At 35.8% G+C, this 23333-nt stretch overlaps 3 protein-coding genes across 3 annotated transcripts; 1 reads left to right on the plus strand and 2 right to left on the minus strand.

The window, feature by feature from the left end:
- The first annotated feature begins 528 nt into the window (after positions 1-528).
- On the plus strand, positions 529-3587 carry LOC122309502 (G-type lectin S-receptor-like serine/threonine-protein kinase At5g35370). Its single transcript, XM_043123011.1, has one exon. It carries the CDS (start codon positions 776-778, stop codon positions 3326-3328), a length of 2553 nt encoding a protein of 850 aa, XP_042978945.1. The 5' UTR covers positions 529-775; the 3' UTR covers positions 3329-3587.
- Positions 3588-10817: 7230 nt separating this feature from the next.
- On the minus strand, positions 10818-12249 carry LOC122309083 (flavonol synthase/flavanone 3-hydroxylase-like). The gene is made up of 3 exons (XM_043122444.1): positions 11756-12249; positions 11341-11668; positions 10818-11191 (listed from the first exon to the last, which is right to left on the minus strand). Exons 1-3 carry the CDS (start codon positions 12214-12216, stop codon positions 10979-10981), a joined length of 1002 nt encoding a protein of 333 aa, XP_042978378.1. The 5' UTR covers positions 12217-12249; the 3' UTR covers positions 10818-10978.
- Positions 12250-18948: 6699 nt separating this feature from the next.
- LOC122310366 lies at positions 18949-21774 on the minus strand. The gene is made up of 4 exons (XM_043124262.1): positions 20998-21774; positions 20746-20893; positions 19929-20591; positions 18949-19745 (listed from the first exon to the last, which is right to left on the minus strand). Exons 1-4 carry the CDS (start codon positions 21772-21774, stop codon positions 18949-18951), a joined length of 2385 nt encoding a protein of 794 aa, XP_042980196.1.
- Positions 21775-23333: the final 1559 nt, after the last annotated feature.

Below are 23333 nucleotides of genomic sequence, written 5' to 3' on the forward strand. Positions count from 1 at the left end.
ATGTCCCTTTTATTAGTGAAGTTCTTGATTTGCTATCAAAAAATAATAATAATAGTTTATTATTCAGACCATATGTTTGATGGTTTCTCTCAATCAAGTGGTTCTTTATTTTATTCGTTAGAATAGTCGGTATTGTTTATTTATAAAAAAAAAAACAACAACAATAATAATAATAATAATCATCATCATCATCATCATCATCATGATAGTAGTAAAACAGAAGGAAAGGAAAAAGAGAAGGTTATCTTTTAGAGATTACTGAAAGCTCGATTAGGATATGTGTAAATAGGAACTTATAAAGGGCAGTAGATGACGATCCAGAATACACCATTCATCTTAGAATAAAAAAATACCACGTTAGGTCCAAATGGCGTCTTAGACCCACATTATTGGTAATAACTTAAGAGAGCTGGGTCAATGATTGTGCGTGCAGCATTTGATGAAACCGACATGGTGAGAGGCAGTGATATATGTGATAATGCGTGAAACACTAATCTTCTTAGAATAAATAAATATGCAATCGGGTTTGACCAGTACTTAAAACTAGTATATCTTGCATCCCCAGCTGACGTTACCATTGAATAAACATATTCTTGGCCACCAATTAGGCTCAAGTTGGTGAAGAGAGAGACAGTTTCATTGTCAACACAAAACCAAATCGGTATTTGGAGGAAAGAAATGGAGGAAAGCATAGGAAACCATCTTTCCCTTCACCATTGCGCCCTTCATCGGACCCCTACTCACTTATCTATTCTACATTCCATAAAAGCTCTGCATGGGATACTCCTTATTTTTTCCCACCTTCTTCTTAGTCTGTCCTCTTGTCTCTGGTTTTCTATCCTCAGAGTTCATATACCCAAATTTCACCGCTACGGAATATCACTTTATTGATAACGATGGTGCTTTCTTGGTCTCCCGTAACAGCACATTCAAATCTGCCATCTCGAATCCTGGTGCTCAGAAAACCAACTTTTACTTGTGTGTCATCCATGTGGAATCCAATACCATCATCTGGTCTGCTAACCGTGATGCTCCCATCTCAGATTCCGGTGTAGTGTCTCTTACGACCAACGGGATTACAATTGCTGATCAAGGCGGTGTACTCAGATGGTCAACTCCTCCGTTACCTTCATCGGTATATGCATTAAAATTAACTGAGTTGGGTAATCTTATCTTACTTGATCATTCCAATGGTTCTCTTTGGGAAAGTTTCCACCATCCAACCGACACAATTGTGACTGGACAACACTTACCTGTTGGGACATATCTGTCTAGTGCTGTTTCGGATAACAACTTATCATCTGGTGATTACATGCTCACAATAAGTACTTCTGATGCATTACTGCAATGGCACAATCAAACATATTGGAAATTGTCAATGGATACAGAGGCTTATATCAACTCGAACTATATTGTGGAATACATGGCAATAAACAGAACAGGCCTTTATCTCTTTGGCCAAAATGAATCGTTGGTTGTTATACAGGTGATCTTGTCGCCAGCGGACTTCCGAATTGCAAAGTTGGGTGCATCAGGTCACTTGACGGTCAGCAGATATTCTGGCACGAAGTGGGATCAGGAGTTTTTTGCGCCAACGGATGATTGTAAAACTCCGTTCATATGTGGCCGAGTTGGATTGTGTAATGATGGCCTATCCAGTGGCCTATCCTGTTCATGTCCATCGGGCTTCCATGTTGTTTCACAGGATTGCGTGCCAAATAATGGCTCTTACTATTTGCCATTTTCTTGTAACTCATCAGGTTTTTCATATGTGGGGCTTGGCTATGGTACAGAGTATTTTGCCAATGATTTCTCTGAGCCTCTGAGATATCATGTCAATCTGTCAGTTTGTGAAGATCTCTGCTCAGGGGACTGCTCTTGCTTAGGATTTTTCCATGGAAACTCAACTGGTTCTTGCTATGTGCTTGAAAGTGAGCTGGGTTCCGTTATGTCGAGCAATGATGCTGAAAGTGACCTGGTAGGCTACATCAAAGTTCTTGCTGGTCCAAGCACAAATGGTGTTACAGGTGCAAGTAGTCGAAGACAAAAGATTCCTGTAGCTGCTCTGGTGCTTTTACCTTTCACTGGATTCTTTCTGTTAGGGGCTCTAGGTTTTCTCTGGTGGAAGAGATGGGGACTCTCCAAGTCTAAAGAAATAAAATTAGGTCGCCGCAACTCACATTCTTCTGAAGACCTGGATGTCTTCTACATACCAGGCTTGCCGAAAAGGTTTGACTATGACGAGCTTGAGGTGGCTACTGATAATTTCAAGACTCAGATTGGATTGGGTGGATTTGGTGCTGTATACAAGGGGACACTGCTAGATAAAACTATTGTGGCCATAAAGAAGATTACCAATTTAGGCGTTCAAGGGAGAAAAGAATTCTGCACTGAGATTGCAGTTATTGGAAATATTCACCATGTGAATTTGGTTAGACTGAAAGGGTTTTGTGCCCAAGGGAGAAAACGGCTATTGGTTTATGAATATATGAATCATGGCTCACTGGACCGGACTCTCTTTGGTAGTGGACCTGTCTTAGAATGGCAAGAGAGGTTTGATATAGCGCTTGGAACAGCACGCGGGCTTGCATATCTGCATAATGGATGCGAACACAAGATCATCCATTGTGATGTCAAACCTGAGAACATTCTATTGGATGACCACCTTCAACCAAAGATCTCCGATTTTGGGCTCTCAAAGCTTCTGAGCCCCGAACAGTCTGGTCTGTTCACAACAATGAGAGGCACTCGTGGCTATCTTGCACCTGAATGGCTAACCAACTCTGCAATCTCGGAAAAGACTGATGTCTACAGTTTTGGAATGGTGCTACTTGAACTTGTCAGTGGAAGGAAAAATTGCTTGTTACGATCACAAAGCCATAGCATGGATGACAATGAGAGTGGTGGTGGCCACTCTTCGTCATCATCAGGGTCAGGATTTGGTTATTATCCTCTATTTGCATTAGAGATGCATGAACAAGGGAAGTATTTGGAGCTTGCTGACCCAACTCTACAAGGACGGGTGACAAGGGAAGAGGCGGAAAAATTAGTTTGTGTCGCTTTGTGTTGTCTCCATGAGGAACCAGCACTTAGGCCGAATATGGTTAGTGTTGTTGGTATGTTGGAAGGTGGGATTCCTATCATTCAGCCAATTATAGAATCTCTGAACTTCTTGCGCTTTTATGGGCGTAGATTTACTGAGGCTTCCACATTAATGGAACTAAATGGCTCTACGTCGTATCCATTAGGAAATGCCTCCAGAAACACAAGTGGCTTGCATGCTGTTTTTTCTTATGTCCCTTCACAGCAGATATCTGGCCCAAGATAGTGTTGAATGGCCGATGGTTTTGGAGTTTCGGTATAGTTTTCTGCAATTGACCATGAAACATATATTGCTAGGAATTCTAGTTGCATTTTCTTGGAACTGGACTCTATTGTATCATTCTTGCATGTTGCCACTAGGATCAGGGCGGATTGAGTGGCTGTGGTTCTTTACAGTTGTGTAAAAGGGTTCTTTTGAATGTATAATAAGACACAATGTATCAAAATTAGATATTTGTGAAGAATGTGCTTTACTTTTAACCATATGAATGTCATTGTTTTATTATATCTGATTGGAGAAGATTGGCAGTATGAGAAGATGCTCAAAGGTTGTCATGTTATGTCTTTTTACATGTTTGTTTTGGGTGGCTGGCGCGGAATGGAAATCTATCATAATAACTCCATTTATGTCCCTTTTTATTTCTTGAGCTGATTGGAGATTACCTATGCAGATTTTTATGTCACATGTTACGTCATAATTCATTGATTTTATGTACTAACTAATCACTTTAGTTGAATTCACATGGTCATCGATTGCCTTCTATTCAACTATTAATTGTAACTACTGTTAGAGTCATATGTAATTGTAAGTTGGTGCGTTCTCTCCCAAACTGCTGCATGACAGGATCTGATCATTTTTTAATTTAACATGTCAGCAACGTGGAGGGCAGGGTGTATTCTATTTCTCTACACCGGATTTTAAATAGAATTTTTCTACTCTTAGACATGGCCTGAATAAGGAACTCCCTCAGATGGAGGAAGGTTGTTGTCATGGGTTGCTTTATACAACAAGTGACTTCCATTTCTGTCTATTTTTACTTTGTAAACTGGCTGATCTTTTACTTCTATTATTATCATATCCGTTACGGCTATAGCTAAGTTATTATCGGTAAGTTCTTTACGTTATTTTTTCAGTTACTTTACCAATCTGGCTTGATGCGATTTAAACAAGCAAGTAACAATAAAATACTTCAACTCTCGAGAATTTGTTAAGTGGTAAGGGTCTTGGTTTTTGTAATGGAAAATATTTTAACTACAAAAAATTTATATAAAAATAAACTTACAAATTGACGTGATTTGCTATAATAATTATTTTGTATTTGAAGCGGCTCTCGTCTACTATCTCCAAAATCCCTGGTCATAAAAAAGTAAAAATAAAAATCTTGTGAATTTTGTTATACTGTGATGGTTTTTGTTTCAAATCACTACTGTTTGATTGAGTGAGCAAATACGTGGAGTGGTTTCAAGAAGTCAAGATGCTTCTTGGAGGGGAAAGCCGAGACTATTTTGGTGGTATAGAAATAGGAAAAGAGTAATGATACATACAGTTATTTTTGCGTACTCCCTGCACACTCCACTGATATGATTGGCTGGATTAATTTTTTTTTAATACACAACCAATCATATCACTGGAGTGCACAAAGAAATCCGTAAAAATGACTGCACATAGAATTTTCTATAAGAAAAAGCTATGCTTCTCGCTGGGGCCTCCTGTTGGGAATTTATTATTATTATTATTATTTTATTTTATGATTAAGTTAGTGTCTTTTAATAATTTTGTAAATTTTTTTCTTCTTTAAAAACTATTTAAAGACGTTAAAAAATAAAAAAATAAAAAAGAAAAAACAATAGAATGCATTTGCGGGCGGTGGGCGTAGACCCACCCATAGAAATATTGGAGATATCGGCCATTATTGTTAGGCTCGTTTTCCCATTTGATGGGCCCAATCGGCTTTGTTTTGTTAACTAGTCTTAAATCTGCGCAATGTGTGTTTAAGAGAGGTTTAAATAAGAAGTTAAAGATGAAAATTAAATAAAATATTATTTTTTGATATTATTTTTGTTTTGTAATTAAAAAAATTGAATTATTTTTTATATTAATTTGTTTAAAAATTTAAAAAAGTTGTAATGATTAGATGAGATGAGTCTAAATTTAAACAAGACTTGAAGAATTATAATATTATTGATAGAAAAATGATAGTTACAGTCGTAAATGCGCAAGCGTCATATAATCACTTTGAAAAAAGTGAATAAATGTAAGACTAACATAAAAAATGAATTTTTTAATAATGAACCTTACTCTTTTTCGAAGTGACTGCACAATACTTATATACTCCACGACTATATATGGCATTACTTATTATTAGTATTATTTAGTCTAGCATTTGACTTGGAAATTGAAGATTTTTTTTTTTAAAATTATTTCAAAATGAGTGAAAATAATAAAATGGTTGATGACGTGACTCCTTTTTTTTTGTGAAGATACCGCTTTACCTTTATAAAGGTAATCTATTTGTCTTTTTCGACAAACTGGTAGGGAATGAATAAAAGTAAGCTCATAATTTGATTTAATGTGCAGGTAAATTTGATTATTATGCCATCTTTGAATGATCTCGATTCTCTTCTTGGAATAATTTGAATCATCATATACTGCTTAGGTTATTTTTATTTGTTCAGCATCTCTCTAATAATAACTTCTATAGTGTTAGGTATATCTTTACATCTTAAAGCCCCTCTCTTAAAACTTGAATGAAGATTTATATTGCACAAGACATTTATACATATGTTATTGAAGGGGTTCGCCTCACTTCATGGCTTCATGAAATCTGGTTATTTTGCATACATGCTGAGGGATAATTAATAAAACTTCATTCTAATATTTTCTACTATCTCTCAACATTTAAGGATAGCTGTGTTTTTACAATTATTGCTCAAGAGTCAGAATACCCAAATTGTGCATCTGACATTGTTGAAGCTCTTTAAAAACTGTTTGGTAAATGTTTGGTACTCCTACTCCTACTCCTTTGTTAGAAACCATCCACACATTTTAGAGGGAAGTAACTGTTTGGTACAAATATTCATTTGTTTATTATAAATGCACATTAATGGTATTTCCAGCCACTGGAAATACATGTGGCTGGGAATACATGTGTCTGGCAGCCACCATGTGATAGATCTTAGATAGTTTTTGTTTATCTTTGAGATGTGTGTGTTGTACTATGTGGTCCGGAAGCTATGTATTGCTGTGGATGCAACTTGTTGTCCTTAACCAACATATTGCTGTGGATGTTTTTAGTTGGAAGTGCAATAAGACTTTTTTTTTCAAAAAAGAGTTTTGCTATATACAAGCACAGTCGCGTATTAATCTGTATACTAATATTGATTCATTCATACTTAAAATTTAAATTAATACTGTTTTCAATAAAATCTACTTTTTGACCAATCACATCACATTAATACACAGATTAGTACATAATTATACTTGCAACTATATTTTTTGAAATTTTTCTTTCAAAAAATGATGTTTATGTGGGTGGGGTCTGCCAGAGTTTAGCATGTTGCTGGGAGAATCATTCCCATTGGGCTGTATGTTGACCCTAAACATTAGCATGGGGCTTTTATAACTACACTATTGCTGTAATGGTAGACTTCTTTGGGCTGCTTGTTGTAAATGCATATTAATTTGGGCAGTTTTTCTAAAGAAATACTTGCGTTCTTTTTTGTATTATTATTTTATGAGAAAATTTAGTAGATATGATTATTGGATAGAAAAAAATTTAGTAAAAAAATATAGTTGGATGAGAAACATAGAAATTTAATTTGTAATTAAGACAATTATATATAATTTAAGATGAATTTAATTAGACGTTTATAGTTATTAGCATTAAATGACCACAAAAATTTAACCAATAATTTAATTAGAATATGATTACTCATTAACATCTAATTGGTAGAATAGTAAAATATACTAAAAATAAATAAATTTAAAAATTTTAAAAAAATATTAAATTAATATTATTTTATTATTATATAAAAAATAAATAGATAATCGAATGTGAGGATTTAATGTGATTGAAATAGACAAAGACAAATTCATATCATATTTGCTAAAACTTGAATTTAACTTTGACTATTCCAATGGAAGTGCTATAATAAAATGGTTAATGACGAGACTTGTGAAGATATTGCTTCAATTTTTTTTTTTCTAAGCAAGCATATTATAGATAACATAATGGTTATAGGATACGATAGTTAGTGGCTTGGGAGGACCCAACATTCATCTCAAAACAGAAAATACAACACAACAAAAAGATTAAAAAAAAAAAAAAAAAAAAAAGGAGGGATCTAGAACCAATAACTTGACCTCCACCCATGTCCCGCAAGGGGATGTCGATTGAAGCGGTTTTGAAATAGGTCAAAAATGGCTTGATTAAGCTACGACTGAATGTCATAACGAAGGGGCTTGTGCTGCATATTGTTGATCTGGACTGATTGTCGGAGTTTTCTACTTCCTCTGTGACGCCCCCAACTCCCATGTACGGACACGTGAAAATCAAGGCGTCGGGATGCTGACAACATGTGTCACACATCTCATCACCAAGTGCCAAGTATGTGTACATGCTACACGTGTATATAGAAACCACGCAATGGATAATAAAAGTTTTCAACTAAGTACCAGAATTTTGTTTAAATACAAACTTGCTTAAATCAAGCATAATAAAATATTACAAATTTAACATTGTTTCAAATCAAAATTTCATAACATAAAAGCAAGTAAAATAATTTTCAAAAATAAAACAACTCCAAAGTCAGTACTCTGGCGGAGCCGCCTCCTCAGCCTCAACTTCTTTCTCCTCATTTACAACAAAGTCTACAGTACCCAAGACGGTACCGTAGGTAAGTAATAATCCAAACACACCTCAAAATAAAAATACATTTATGCAATAACCAAATGCATGAACATGATGTCATATGCATATGTCTCAAAAATTCACATTTTATACGCATGCCAAAATCCCATTTTTTAGCCCAAAACATTTCCTTTAAACATATCATCGCCATTATCCTAGATAATGGATAATGGCCCAAAAACTAATCTCACAATTTTTTCAGAAAATGGTTCATTAACAAAACCATTAGAGAACTGTAGGCAGGACTCTACCACCATTTCTGCTCACCACCATCTTTATGTGTGCACAGTAGGCGGAAATCACATGCGAGACTCTACCATCGTCCCTGCTTACCACCATCCCCACAAGTCTGTCTGTAGGTAGGAATCGCAGGTGGGACTCTACCACTATCCATGCTCACCACCATCCCTACATGTGCCTCTGACTCAAACCAGCCAATTCAATCGTTCACATATACCAAAAGTCATGTCTCGCTTGAAAACCCAGTTTTTAAGTTCCATCACATGTACATGTATGCAATTACACAAAAACTCAGTTTTCCTTTTCAAACATGAACATGCATGTACTATGTAATGCAAACATCAAGACACAAAATATCCAACAAATCTCCACATTAGCCAAACACAATTAACTCCATCCTCAAATCCATCTGACTCCCGACTCCTCAGACTTAGTCCGGCAACCAACCAATCACAATTTATTGTTAAAGCAAAAATAGATTTAAATCTAAAAAGAAGTTTGAAAAATAATTACAGTGCTATATAATAATTTTTAGAGGATCAACAAGCTGCAAAAGGCGGAAGAAAAGTAACGTAATAGTGCAAAAGTACTGTAGTTGTGGGTTGTAAAATATTTACTTTTGAATGGAGACGAACTAAGGTGTGAGATTGATAGGGAATACCTTAGAGGTGTTTATGAAGCTAGTGAAAGTGAGGGTTAGCCGTGGGTGGCGGTGAAAATTGCGGTAGAAGGTCAAAAATTTCAAAACAGAAAATGAGGTCGTGCAGGCAACTCCGGAGACGTATCGGAGCCGAAAATGGGTGGTTTAAGATGGTAAGAGGTCGGTAATGAAGTGGTGAAGGGGTGGTAGCTGGAGGTGGAATGATAGCGACGAAATGGGGGAAAAATCGTGAGGCTTGGAGGAGCCCACAACGGCTAACGGCGGCTCTAGGTGGTCTGAAAATTGAGGAAGGTGATCACCGGCTGGAGTGGAGTCGATCGGCGGGGGTGGTGAGATGCACGGTTGGCCGACAGCGGCTCTACGGTGGGGCAAAGAAAATGAACAGGAGGGAGGAGAGAGAGTGTCGCGCGGAGGAGAGAAAAATCGGGGAGAAAATGAGGGAAAAAGAAAGAAAAAGGGAAAAAAAGAAGAAGAAAAAAAAAGAGAAAAAGAAAAGATGAGTAAAAGAATTGAGGTCCAGTCCTCACCTCTGGAATCCAGAAACTGATGAAACGAAAATAACTTTAAAAACTATAACTTGAATAAAGTAATTTAAACACAGTATCTAGCTAAAATAAAATAAATAACCAGTAAAAACTAACAACAAAATTTTAAATCCAAAAGCAAACTAAAATAAATTAAACAGTAATTTAAAATCAAAACAATAATTAATATTAAGAAAACTCTACAAAACAAATTTCACAAGTAAATAAATCCAATTAAAATTCGATAATTTAAAATAAAAGAACCAATATTTTAATTAAATTAAAACACTCATTCAATAAAAATACACATAAAAATGGGATATCACATCCTCTTTCCAACGATCCTTGGTTAGGAGAAGCAAAAATATAAGAGAGTAGCAAACTGAAAAAGTTTCGAATTGCCAGAAGAAAACCGCCTAGAATAGTGGTAGTGCGTGGGAGACAAGCACCACACTAGATGAGAAGGAAAATGGCGGATCTAAGAGATTTGAGATCGCTGGCCTTATAGAAGTTGCACGTGGCGGCAGGAGATGGGGATTAGGAGCATCATTAACAATGGGCGGTGGGGGTGGAACTGAGCCATCAATATGAGAATAAAGCTGATGAGTTTTGAGAAAGGCAATGACTTGCGCATGCCAAAGAAGGTAATTGTGAGTAGATAATTTGATAGTTATGAAATGGGTAGCGGAAGAAACAACGGAGGGAGGGATAGAATCGGTGGTTGTTTTGGAGGTCATTTTGTAAAAAAAAAAAAATGGATGTTTGTCCTAAGGGGCTCTAGATACCATAAAGAAACCAAGAAGAGCACAACAAGTGTATGAAAGATTGCCTCAAAGGGCTTGACATTTCTAAATGCAAATATTTTTCATGAATAGTTACAAGAACATGAGGCCCTATTTATACAACTCAATTAGTGCATTTATCACCACATTTGAAGAGAATTTCATGTGAATTTTATAACAAATTGAGACCACTCTATTTGATTAAGCATGGGCACGTCCAGAGGCACCTTCAGTATCTTCTGGAATATTTTCTTTGGTCATTTGTTGAGACAGTTCAGTTGTGACCTTAATACATGATATGATTATGAGTAATGCTATAATAGTTTTGGATAATGTTGGAAGATCGAAAGAAGTGCCACCCGCATGCGATCAATAAGTGCAATTGTATTTTTTTAAAAAAATATTTTTTAAACGTTTAAAAAATTTATAAATTCACTCAAAATCGCTTTTTTAACTATTGCTTGTTAAAAATATTGACAAAAAAAATTCTCGATCCCCTATCATTTTCCTTAGATTTTATTGCTTGTTACTTTTTGTTTAGTCCAATATTAATGTCGCTTCAATAAACGGGTTTTACTCGACCAAAAACTTCTCAAGCTTGAGAAAGTCATTATTTCTCTTTATTTAAACAACATACGAAGAACAACGTTTTGCATAAATAAAGTTACTGACAGAACCTGGGGACTGTCTTGATTTATTTTAAATACCATGAAGGACGTGCAAGATTTTCCATAAGAAGATCTTAATAATAAATCTGCATTACTGTGGAAGCTTATTGAATTTGCGGTATCGGTAGTCAGCAAATGTCTTGCTTGAATATTTGGCTGGGTTCTGATCATCCACGAGCTTTGCAACTGGCCCTATCATGGTCTCTTGTGGAGGCACCACGAACACTGCCCACGACATGCGTGTGTGTTCCTTGTTTACCAAACTCCTATGCAGAACACTCTTGTATTTCCCGTTGCTCAGTACCTGCGCGCAACAAAATTAAATTAACGCTGTTCTTCATTTTAATTTTTCTTCTGTCTAAATACAATAACGTATCAAACACGCCAGTATGTGAAATTACTTGGATCGCTCTGTAGGATATAATTTTCTTTGTTATATGTCTAATATTGTACCTCAAGTTGATCACCAACATGGATGAAAAGTGCATTTGGCAGGTAATTGACGGCAAACCAGTTGCCATCTTTGGAGACCTGAAGGCCTGGAACGTGGTTGGGGACAAGCAGTGTGAGGGCAGACATGTCAGTATGAGGTTCGACTCCTAGAGCCAGTTGAGGTTGTGGGCAAGGCGGGTAAAAGTTTATTTTCATCTCTAATTCTATTTCTTCACCTCCCAAAGCTGACTTCAAAGCCTTCCCTTCCAAACCTAGCCCATCTGAGAGCAGCTCCAGCAAGGTGTCTGTTATCCTCAACATTTCTTTGTTATATTCCTCTGTCACTTCCCTGTTTTATAAAGTAATAAATGAGTAATTAATTACAAAAAAAGAATAAGAAACAAGACATCTAGCTAAACGCATCCAAGTGTTATACCTGTAAGCAGGAGGGTTTTTGGGCCAGACGCCATAGTTGACCTTAGAAGGAGGAGCCATGAAATGGAAGAAATAGTCGATCCACTCCACCTTCTCATCGTGGTTCTTTGTCATTCTCGTCCCATACCCTTCGAAGTTCCCGCTCGCTGCGTCGTTTGCGTAGGCCTCCTTTTCCTCTTGTCTGAGTCCAAAGAACTCCTCCCCCACTTCTTGGAGCCGCCGGACCAACGCCGGCGATATGCCATGGTCGGTGACGAGGAAGAATCCCCATTCCTCGCACGCCTTATCCACTTCCTGAACGACCACCTCGCGCGGCTGAGATAGGGAGATGACGGGCACTGTGACCCCCTCCACGGCCTTGCTGTTCTCCGGCCGCTCGTGCGAAGGGCGAATGAATTGTTCCGGCAGCTCTTTCACTCCGGCGACAGCCAATGCCTGCACTCTCTCCGCAACAAGTACCATTTTTTTCCTTCTTTTAGATTTTGAGGTAAATATAGAAGGTACGTGGTTTATTTGTAGTACCAACAATAGTACAGTGGTAGATGTGGAAAATTTATTTTTTATAAATTTATAAGTTTTTTCTGTCTTTTAAAAATATTTAAGAAATTTTAAAAAATACTTTAAAAAATTACACACAAGATAAATAGTGTGAATTTTGCACTTGACGATAGAATTTGTCGAGACCACCCTCGTGGGCTCTGGCTGTGCTCATGGTAGATTTTCAATCTTGTCATTCTTTTGGCATGATAAGTCAATAAATTAAAATAAAAATATATTTTTTATTATTTTTATATCATATATTATATATAATTTTTTATTTTTTATTTTTTTTTATCAAATATATAGTATACAGATAATGAGTAAAATAATTTATTTAATTTAATAAAAATAAAATAAAAAATATTATAAAATTAAAAAAATATATAAAATTAAGGAAATGCATAAAAAAATGAAATATGATAAAAATTTTATGAATAATAATAAGATAAAAAAATGTAAAGATTAGAATAAAATAAAGAATACTGAAAGGCAGGTTATTCCTGAAAAGAGGATGCATGCAGAAAAGCATTGTTCAAGATCTTCATCGGCTGAATCTTATAGGACCCTTCAGTCTTCAAGCAATCAAATTTGTTTTAAACCGTGTAATCAATCAAGCTATCTTCTTTGCAGTCTCTCTCTCATTTAATGTGTAATCAATAACTTTGCAGTCTCTCTCATTTAATGTGTAATAAAAAAAAAGTATTTCTTCTTTAAAAAAACAAAAAAAAAAAAAAAAGCCTGAAAAGCTTGTACATTCTATGGACATGCGAGGTCCACGTAGCCTGCAGGCATGTTTAGATAAGCATTGTCAGGGTGTCATGCAAAACAATTACAAGCTCTGCCTGCTGCCAACGTCCGTTCCTATTTAACTGAGGGTAATGTTATCCTTACCATTACATTAATACTGGTTTACCACACGTCTGACGTGGTTTTATTTATTTCTTTTTGTTTGTTATTTGCTGTTGGACGCCTTTGTTGGATTGTGATGTGATGTGGTCCCTGCAAAGTGCTATGTCAGAATGATGTAACTCTACACAGCACATTTTCACTTTCAAATTCAAATCTTATCTCTACCCAGAATTATTTACTTTCATTTTCGCTGGGTTCTCTCCGCTCTCCGCTCCTCTCAATCTCCAGGCCGAATGAACCTCTCATTGTCGTAGGCCGAGAACAAACCTCCTGAGTCCTGGGGTCGTCGAAGGGCGAACGAACCTCTCTATCTGTCTCAAGTATGGGCACCGTATTGGCTCCCAACTTCAATCTCCAACGTCAATATATAAACTAAATATATTTAAAATTATAATGTAAATGTTAGCCATTTGATCAGTGGCCTAACGATTGAGAGTGTTTTGAGTTAGTCTTGGAGGTCCCATACAAACCAAATTCATTAAACTTTTTGTTTGTTTGTTTTGTGTTGAGAAGATGAAGACGCTGAGATTTTGTTTGAAGATTTTTTATTGACAAGCTAGTGAGGTTCCTTTCAACTGAAGGACCAAGCCCTATGTTGTGACAAATTTCGGGATATTAATTTGGTAATAAATGATAACTTATATTCAATGTATCTTCCACATGTCCAAAATGCCTCTTGGATGGGAGATCAGAGGGAGGACTACGATTTTTTGCGCGTTTCTAGGACGGTTTTTCTAGGACCACGTACCATTCATCCAATAGGTTAGATGTAACAATCTGATCTAATAATTGTAAGATCAAGATATTGATAATTTTTATTAAATTTAAATTATATTTAATAAACAATATTAGATAAGCTTGCTCGCAAAAATTTGTTGAAGTTGATTAAGAATTTTAATTAGTTCAATAAATAGATTAAATTTCATTTGTTATTAAAAAAGTTACTCTTTTTAAAATTTAAAGATTAACCATTAAAAATTTATTTTAATTTAAAATTATCATTGATTGAAGCTCTTTATGTAATCTCAGTTACTATAAATTTTATATTAAATGAATTATATTTTTAAATTCAAACTTTTTTCTTAGATGATCATAATCGAGTGTTTAGCATATTAATGACACTAATATTAACCGAGTCAGACTCAAATTTGTCGTCACCCTCGCCCAACGGGGTTTCAATTTTACAGTCTGTCACCCAAAATCTCTAAACCCGACTACCTTCTATACATATCTTTATTTATGTGTCTTTCCAACCCATTACCATCCACTATTTTTCTACCACAGTTGCGGCAAGTCTACTTTATTTTCTCAAAAAGCCCAAACATGCAATCTATGTATTAAAGCAATCATTGTTGCTTTGTCACACGTTCTTTCCGATTGAAAAAAATTCCTACATTTCATATATAAAGTATTACAAAAATGTCATCTAAACCATTATCCGTAGCCTTTTTTCTTCTTCAACATGATCTAGAAGATTTTTAAGGGTATTTTTACACTTCTGCGCTTGATTCCAATTACAGAAATTAACAAACCGCAAAAGAATGTTTAGGAATCAACACTACAAGGTAAATAACTTGATCATAAATTATAATTCGTATACGTTTGTTAGTTATATATATTATTAAAACTATTTCTCTACAAGCTACTTTTTGAAAATTAGTGTTTATGTACCATGCATGTTATGATATATGCAATCACGTCATTCATTATAATTCGTGATCATGTTTCATTTTTCATAAATTTGGGTGGCAGTTGTTGACTAAGGACAGTTTATGGGCAAATTTCTTTCGGGCTAAATATGTGAAGAATAAACAAATGTGTTTGTGGTTGGGGAGAAGATCAGGTTCCAATTTTTGGCGTAAAGTTGTGGAGGGAATTCCTTTTATCATAGGAAACTCAAAGTGGAAGGTGCATGAGGGGGACTTGTGATTTTGGTATGATAAGTTCCTAGATGAAGGCATGTTATGTGATCTTGTACAATAGGTAGAGTATCCTGATATTAGAATTAGAGAGTTGGTGATTAATGATCTATGGGACATTGGCAGGTTGCAAGAAATGGTTGGTAATCGGTTGGGGACAGATGTTATGGAGACTATTGGGAATTTGAAAAATAAGAAGGATGTATTAATTTGGCTTCCAAATAAAAATGGTCTTTTCTCAACAAAATCAGCATGAGATATCTTTCGAGTTAAGTTAGTTAGGAATGAGTGGTATCGATGGGTGTGGAATAAAAGTCTACCAAAAAAAATGTCTCTATGTATGTGAAAGGCAATGTTTGGATGCCTTAGTGTAGATGAGAAAATAAAAAAAGGTTGGTGTAGCGCTAGCCTCATGCTGTAATTGCTGTAACAGGGGTCAAGTTGAAGACTTGGATCATGTGCTTGGAAGTGGGCAGTTTGCAAGGTCTGTGTGGTGCAGGGTATCGGCTAAATTAGATATTCCGTTTGTGCCTCAGCAATGGTGGAGAGAAAGGGTATATGCCTGGTTTAGTCGAGCATCAAGATAGTCTCAACTGGGGATGCTGCTGGGTTTAGTACTTGTTATTGTGACATGGAGGCTGTGGAAAAGGAGGTTTACAGCTCAGATGGAAGGAAAACATGAGAAGTTGGAGGTGGTTTGGAGATTTGTGATGTACTGGATAAGGTATGTTGCTAAGAAAATAGAAAATGTAAAAAAATTGTCAAAGAGGGATATAGATATTTTGAAGAAATTGAATGTTAATATTGTGGAAAAACAGAGAAGAGCGCCGAGAATTGTGAAGTGGGCTACGCCTAGTCTGGGAAGATTTAAGCTAAATATAGATGACAGTAATTTAGGTAATCATGGAGAAGGAGGTGGTGGTGGTATATTGAGGGATGATATTAGTATGTTGAGGTTTGCTTTTACAAAGTACTTTGGTCATTGTACTAATAATGAAGCCGAACTCAAAGGGGTGTTAGAGGGTCTGTTATTATGCAAACAGCTGGGTTTCTTTAAGATTGATATGGAATGTGATTCTTTGGTAGTTGTTAATTGGTTGATTACTAAAAAGTGTACTGTTTGGTACCTTTGAGATTTTTGGGACAAAATAGTGGCTTTATTAGAAGAATTTGATTCATCTATTAGTCATTGCTTCAGGGAAGCTAATAGTGTTGCTGATCTGTTAGCAAAAGAAGGTGCAATAGGGGTGAATAAGGTAGTCCGAAATGTTGGTCTGTTGGATGTAAAAATGAGAGGTCTGTAAAGATTAGATAAATCAGGTATGCATTATATACGTTTTTAGTTTGGTTTAATCTGGATAGTAGGAGTTTTTTTTTTGGGGGTTGTTTTGTTTGGTTTTTTGGATGTAATAAGTTGGTTGTGGGTGTATACGTGGGGAGCAATTTCCTAATGTATTGATGTTGTAACCATGGTTTTCTCTACCATAAGTGAGATTTTTGAATAAACTTGGGACGGGGCCCCTATGTATGGGGCTACTGGCTCTTTTTTTTTTTTTTTAAATAAAAAAAAGTTTCATTTTTCATACTATAGTTATGTGTAGATTATGCATCTCATGTTATATAAGACATATAAGCTTTCATAATATCAAGTGTAAGATAAAGATCATATGAATCAGATGGCCATTCAAATGCATGGTGCCAATGTAGTCAGGGTGGATGTACAAGGCATAGACTTAAGTGTGGACCACCATCGCATTTTATCAAATCAGATCAGCGATTCCCCTCGTAGCCACAAGATGTGGGATAAGTGCACAACCTTGCACTCATAGTTAAGTATGTTAGCGAGTCAGAATTGTAAGATAATTTCGATCAGCCAAACAATTTAGTTAATTTAGATAAGTCATGCATGTTATAGCATACATATTAACAATCATGCTTTTAAGTTCTACATATGAAATATTTTATAAAAAAATCTTATGTTAAATATGTTTACGTTATGATGGATTGCTTATTGAGTCAACGACTTATTTTACTTTGTTTTATGTTTGTAAATGACCACAAGAGAGAATATTTATGAAAATAGAGATGCAAGACGAGATCCGGACCAAGGAGGTGAGGTAGAGGCCTAGATCATGCGCAAAGTTTTTAAGTCATAATTTTGATAGTAACAAAGTTTGAAAACTTTTTAATAAAAACTTCCGCGCACTTTTTTATATATTCAATATTTTTTTTATAAAGAATTATTTTATTTATTATATGGAATCTTTTGTACTTAGTGCTTCCTTTAGAATAAAAAAAATTAAGTTAGGTTTAGTAGTAGCATTGTGGATCCTGTGATTTTTTAAAAAAATGACGTCTTTCTTAATTGAGGGAAGTGGGGTGTTACAAGTTGGTATCAAAGTCAGGTCTAAAGATTATGTAGACTTCTTAAAATGAAAAAGAGGAAAACATTTTAAGAAGAAATAATTATTTCAAGGAAAAGAAACTTTTTGTTGGAAAACAGAAAAGAAGGACAAAGAAAATCTAGGCCAGTCTCCCCAAGGCATGTCTTGATTTGCAGTAAATATATTATTAGGCTTTTAAATCAATCCCATTGTTAAGATTGATATATTTAGGCTTAAATTGAATTAGGAGTGTGTAGTAGTGTGCTAACGTGTAGGCCTAAAGGAGTAGTGAGGCATCAGACCAATATATGGGACCATCACAATTTTTGAATATTAGATTCGATTAAAGGATTGAGAATTTAAAAGAGATACATGAAAAGCATGTGGTGGCTAAGTATTTAAGTTATTTAAGGTTTAAGAAATTCCAAGAATAGAATTTTTATAAGGAGGAGAGTTTGTAACGACCGGACCAAATAATTCTACGGTCAGAATATTAATAGTTTTTATTGGATCTAAATTATATTTAATGAGCCATATTGAATAAGCCCATAAGCGATAAATTATTTAAATTGATTAGAAATTTTAATTAGGCTTAATAACTAGGTTAAATCTCATTTATTATTGAACGAGTTAGATTCATTTTAGAATTTAAAGATCAGACATCAAAAATTTATTTTAATTTAAAATCATCACTAATTGAAGTCTCCTTTGCAATCTCAGTCACTACCAATCCTACATTGAATGAACTGGTAGATCATGTTTTTAAATTCAAACTTTCTTCTTAGATGATCATGACGGAGTGTTAAGCAAATTAGTGTCACTACACGTATTAACCCAGTCAGACTCAAACTTGTCAGCACCCTCTCCTAGTGGGGTTATAATTCTATAGTCTTTGTAACCCAAATTATCGGTGCCAGCAAGCAATTGATGCAATTGATACAATTGATGCTACGAATGAGTGGTGGATAAAAGAGTTACTGGCACTATTTTTAGATTGATATTATTACGAATGAAAATTAAATAAAATCAATAATGACTATCGTGATGTTATTTTAGGAACTCATTAGTACTTTTTTTCTGAATGCTTTGTAATGAACTGTAATGCTTGTTATTAAGCATTATATCGTTATATTTTTTATCATATTTTTATCTTTTTATAGAAATGAAGAATAATGGTTATGACATTGAAGATTACACAAGCAATACTGATTATGGCAAAGAAGAAGAAAAAGAGAATGATATTAACTTTGTGGTAGCATTACAACTTCTAAATTTTACACAACTTATATTATAAAGGAATCTTGTAGGACCTCTCCCCATATAGGTCATAAGTTATGAAAATTATAAATAGCCATCATGATAGACGTCATCAACAATTTATTAGATGGAAAAACATGTATTTTTTTTTTTTGAAAGGAACATTTATATAAAGCTTCAGCTGATTACAATAGAGAAGCAATACAATAAGGGACATCCTCAATATCAACAAGGACATCAGTGATGTGTAGAGCATCTCTAGCTAAGCAATGAGCCAAACTATTACAGCCTCTAGGTGCAAAATCAACTGAAAATGAATCAAAACTCAATAGCATCTGTTTGATATCAGTAATGATCAAACCAGTTTGTTTCCAGCTATCTTTGTTGCCTTTGATGTCATTTATTACATTCATTGCATTCTCTTCAAGTTTGATCTGTTTCAATCCAATGTCTAAAGCCAGCTTAACAGATTGTAGAGCTCCAAAAGTCTCAGCCAAGTAAGGGTCAGGAAATAGAGGTCTGCACATCCTCATACAAGCAATCACTCTTCCTTCCCAATTCTGGATAATAGTCCCAACACCCACTTTGCAATTCACTTTAGCCACTGCAGAATCCCAATTGACTTTGTACACATCAGCAGGGGGAGCACTCCATTGGATAGTCTGAGGGATGGTGGTTGTAGAATTAGATGTTTGTTGAGAGAAAAGAGCAATGAGATCTTCAAGTTTCTGAGTTGCCTTTCTCACAATAAATTGAGGGGTAGAAAAAGTTTGGTTAAAAACCAAATCATTCATTCCCCTCCAAATTTTCCATGCCACCACAGCCACTTCCATTAAAACTTCATGTTCAAGTTCCTGCACCATATGCATCAACAAGCTCCTGAAGTTAATCTGGTTCTTACATTGTTTCTGCAATTTTGATGAGCAAAGACACCACACATCCCTAGCTGCCACGCACTCCCATAAGACATGTTCTACAGATTCTTCATGTTAATTACAAATAGGACACCAAGAATCTTTCACAACTTTTCTCTTAAAAAGATTTAGTTTTGTTGGAAGGCTATTGTGACATGCTTTCCACAAAAACAATTTCTCTGCATTTGGAACTTTAATCCTCCAAAGCTTGTTCCAGTTTTCACTATCAACAAAGGCTTGAGAATGCTGACCTTTATCTCTCTGATGAAGCTCAAGTTGCAGATGATATGCACTTCTAACAGAAAAAATCCCATTAGAAGTACATCTCCAGACAACTTTATCAGGACTGTTGCATAAACTTATTGGAATCTGTCTAATTATTTCAGCTTCCCTTTGAAGAAAAACTTGATCAATAACATTTGTCTTCCAGGTTTTGGCTTCATGGTCAATAAGTGCAGAAATAGACTCCTCAGGATCAAAACAACTAATAGGACTTTGAACTTTGAATGAAGTTGGAATAGGCAACCACTTGTGGTGCCATATCTTAGTACCTGCTCCATTACCAATATGCCAAAATAAGCCTTCTTCCAACAAAGGTTTAGCAGCCCTGAGACTTCTCCATATAAGGGATGAATGCCTTGGAGTTGTAGCTTTTAGGAACTGACCATCAGGATAGTATTTAGGGGAGAGAACTTTTGCAGCAAGAGAATTAGGGAAGTGAAGCAATCTCCATCCTTGTTTAGCCAGCATTGCATGATTAAAATGTTCAAGGTCTCTGAATCCTAAACCCCCCACTGCTTTAGCCTTAACCATCTTATCCCAGTGACACCACTGCATCTTCCTCTCCTCAACTTTCTGACCCCAACAAAACTGTTGAGTCAATCGACCAATTTCTAATAGGAGAGACTTTGAATCTTAAACACACCCATACAATAAGTAGGATAGCTTGGATAACAGACTTGATAAGGATTTCTTTGCCAGCCTGAGATAAATACTTCAATTTCCAATTGCAAATCCTCCCTCTAACTTTATCAATAACACTTCTAAAGGCTTTGGTTTTTGATCTACCAATCTCCACGGGAAGACCTAAATATTTGTCATAAGGTTGAGAGGATTGAATGCCTGCAACTTGAGTGATTAGATCTCGAGCTTCAGCCTTAGTGTTTTTGCTAAATAGAATTGAGGTTTTTTCCTTGTTAAGTCTTTGACCACTTGCCTGCTCATAGGTGTCTAGAAGATGAGATAACCTGGACCACTCCAAGGGGTTTGCTTTACAGAAAAGAAGACAGTCATCTGCAAAAAACAGATACTTATCCTCACCTGATTTCTACCCAGAGGAACACCTGTAATAGCACCAGTCCCTTCAGCACTTTGGATCATTTTACTTAGAGATTCAACACAGATAATAAAAAGGTAAGGAGACAAATGGTCTCCTTGCCTTATCCCTCGAGAAGGAGTAAAAGAGCTTTTTGGGATCCCATTTAAAAGAACAAAATATGACACAGTAGAAACACATCTTAGAATCACCTCAATCCATTTAGAGTCAAATCCCATCCTTATCATGACAGCTTGAAGAAAGGACCATTCAATCCTATCATATGCCTTGCTCATATCCAACTTTAGAGCCATGAATCCTTCATTCCCTTTGATCTGAGTTTGCATAGAGTGCATAGCTTCAAAAGCCACCACTACATTATCAGTGATCAAACTGTTGGGAACAAAGGCATTTTGAGTGTTAGAGATCAACTGAGATAAGAAAAGCTTAAGTCTGTTGGCCAGAACCTTAGCCAAGATCTTGTATATTACGTTACAAAGGCTTATAGGCCTAAAATCAGTTACTCTTGAAGGATTTTTCACTTTGGGGATGAGAGTAATATAAGTTGCATTGAAGTCTTTAGGCCACTCAGCAGCTAGAAAAGCATTCTTGACGGTTGCACATATGTCAGGACCAATCACTCCCCAATGATTTTGGTAAAAAATAGCAGGAAAACCATCAGGTCCTGGAGAACCAAGACCATTCATACTAAATATAGCCCTTTCAATTTCTTCATTAGAAATCCCTTTTGTAAGAACAAAATTCATTTCTGGAGTGACCATAGGCTGTATATTCTAGAGGCATACTTCAAAATTGGCAGGCTCAGTAGAAGTAAATAGATGACTGAAGAAAGCTTGAAATAAGGAGCTCATCTCTTCTGGATTTTGAACTATACGCCCCTCATCATCTGTTATACATTTTATAGAGTTAACTTTCCTTCTTTGGGAAGCACACTTGTGAAAAAATTAAATATTTCTATCACCCTCTTTCAGCCACTGTTGCTTTGCCCTTTGCTTCCATCTTAAATCCTCTTCCTCCATTAATGTGTCAACTTCCCTCTTGAGTTGATAAATTTCAGAGTTTGTCTCCTTGATTAATACTTTGCAACTGTTTAATCTGGTTTCTTTTGGATTGGATCAACTGTTTAATACTTTGGCCATTAATCTTGCTCCATCTGTATAGTACATCTCTGCATCTTTTCAAATCTTGAATAGATTCTTTAATCCTTGAATGCTATAGGAGTGTATTTCCCCATGCTCTTTTAATCACATCCTCACAACCATCTCTTAAAAACCATCTGGCTTCATATCTAAATGGTCTTGATCCAGAAACTCTGATTTAAGATTCACTGTTAAATAAAAGCAGAATTGGTGCATGATCTGAACATTGAGTTGCAAGTGTTGACATAGAACAATCAGGAAAAACATCAAACCAATCTTGATTACCCACCACCTTGTCCAGTTTCTCTTTAGTAAAAGAGTCCCCTTCCTTTTTATTGCTCCAAGTAAAAAAATCTCATTGGAATGGAACTTCTCTCAAAGCACAATCTTCCAAGGCACTTCTGAAGTCTTCCATCAATTTGAAAGGCCTGTCTGCTGCACCAAATTTTTCATGGCTATGAAGGACTTCATTAAAATCCTCAATACAAATCCATGCCATATTAACAGTAGGCCTTATGGCTCTGAGAAGCTCCCAACTAGCAGCCCTTCTAGCAACTTTAGGAAAGCCATAAAAGCCTGTTAGTAAAAAAGAACTTTGCTCACCCTTTGCAGTCACCTTTAATGAGATATGATGCTGAGTGTAGGTCAGTAATTCCACCTCCATTTGGTCTTTCCACAAAAAACAAATCCCTCCACTTAGTCCCCTGCTCTCAATAACAAAACTGTGCTGGTAACCAAGCTTATTACGAATACCTTCCACCTTTTTTCTGTTACACTTTGTTTCCATTAAAAAAACAAAGTTTGGGCACTTAGAGCACACCAGATGGTGCAGCTCATGAACTGTTCGAGGGTTCCCAAGCCCTCGACAGTTCCAACTCAGGCAACTCATTAGGCTTGGTGGGGCTGCGAGGCAGCCACCACCAAATTAGCAACAAAGGACTCCACATTTATTTTTTGTTTTTTCTCATGTTGGGAAGACATATTAATAAACGAGTGAGATCTCAAAGCTCTTTTTTTTTTTTATCACCATTTACTTGGAGATTTGGATCATAAATAATTTCCTTACCTGGTCCCTCACGTGCCTTCCTTTTCCATGTGGATTTCCTTTTCATTAAAGGAGGTTGTGATTGAGAGCTAACGGTAAAAAGATCAGCACCAACTTTAGGTCCTTGTGTAACCGT

This window comes from Carya illinoinensis, chromosome 5 (assembly GCF_018687715.1).
Source record: "Carya illinoinensis cultivar Pawnee chromosome 5, C.illinoinensisPawnee_v1, whole genome shotgun sequence".
In the NCBI taxonomy this organism is placed as follows: domain Eukaryota; kingdom Viridiplantae; phylum Streptophyta; class Magnoliopsida; order Fagales; family Juglandaceae; genus Carya; species Carya illinoinensis.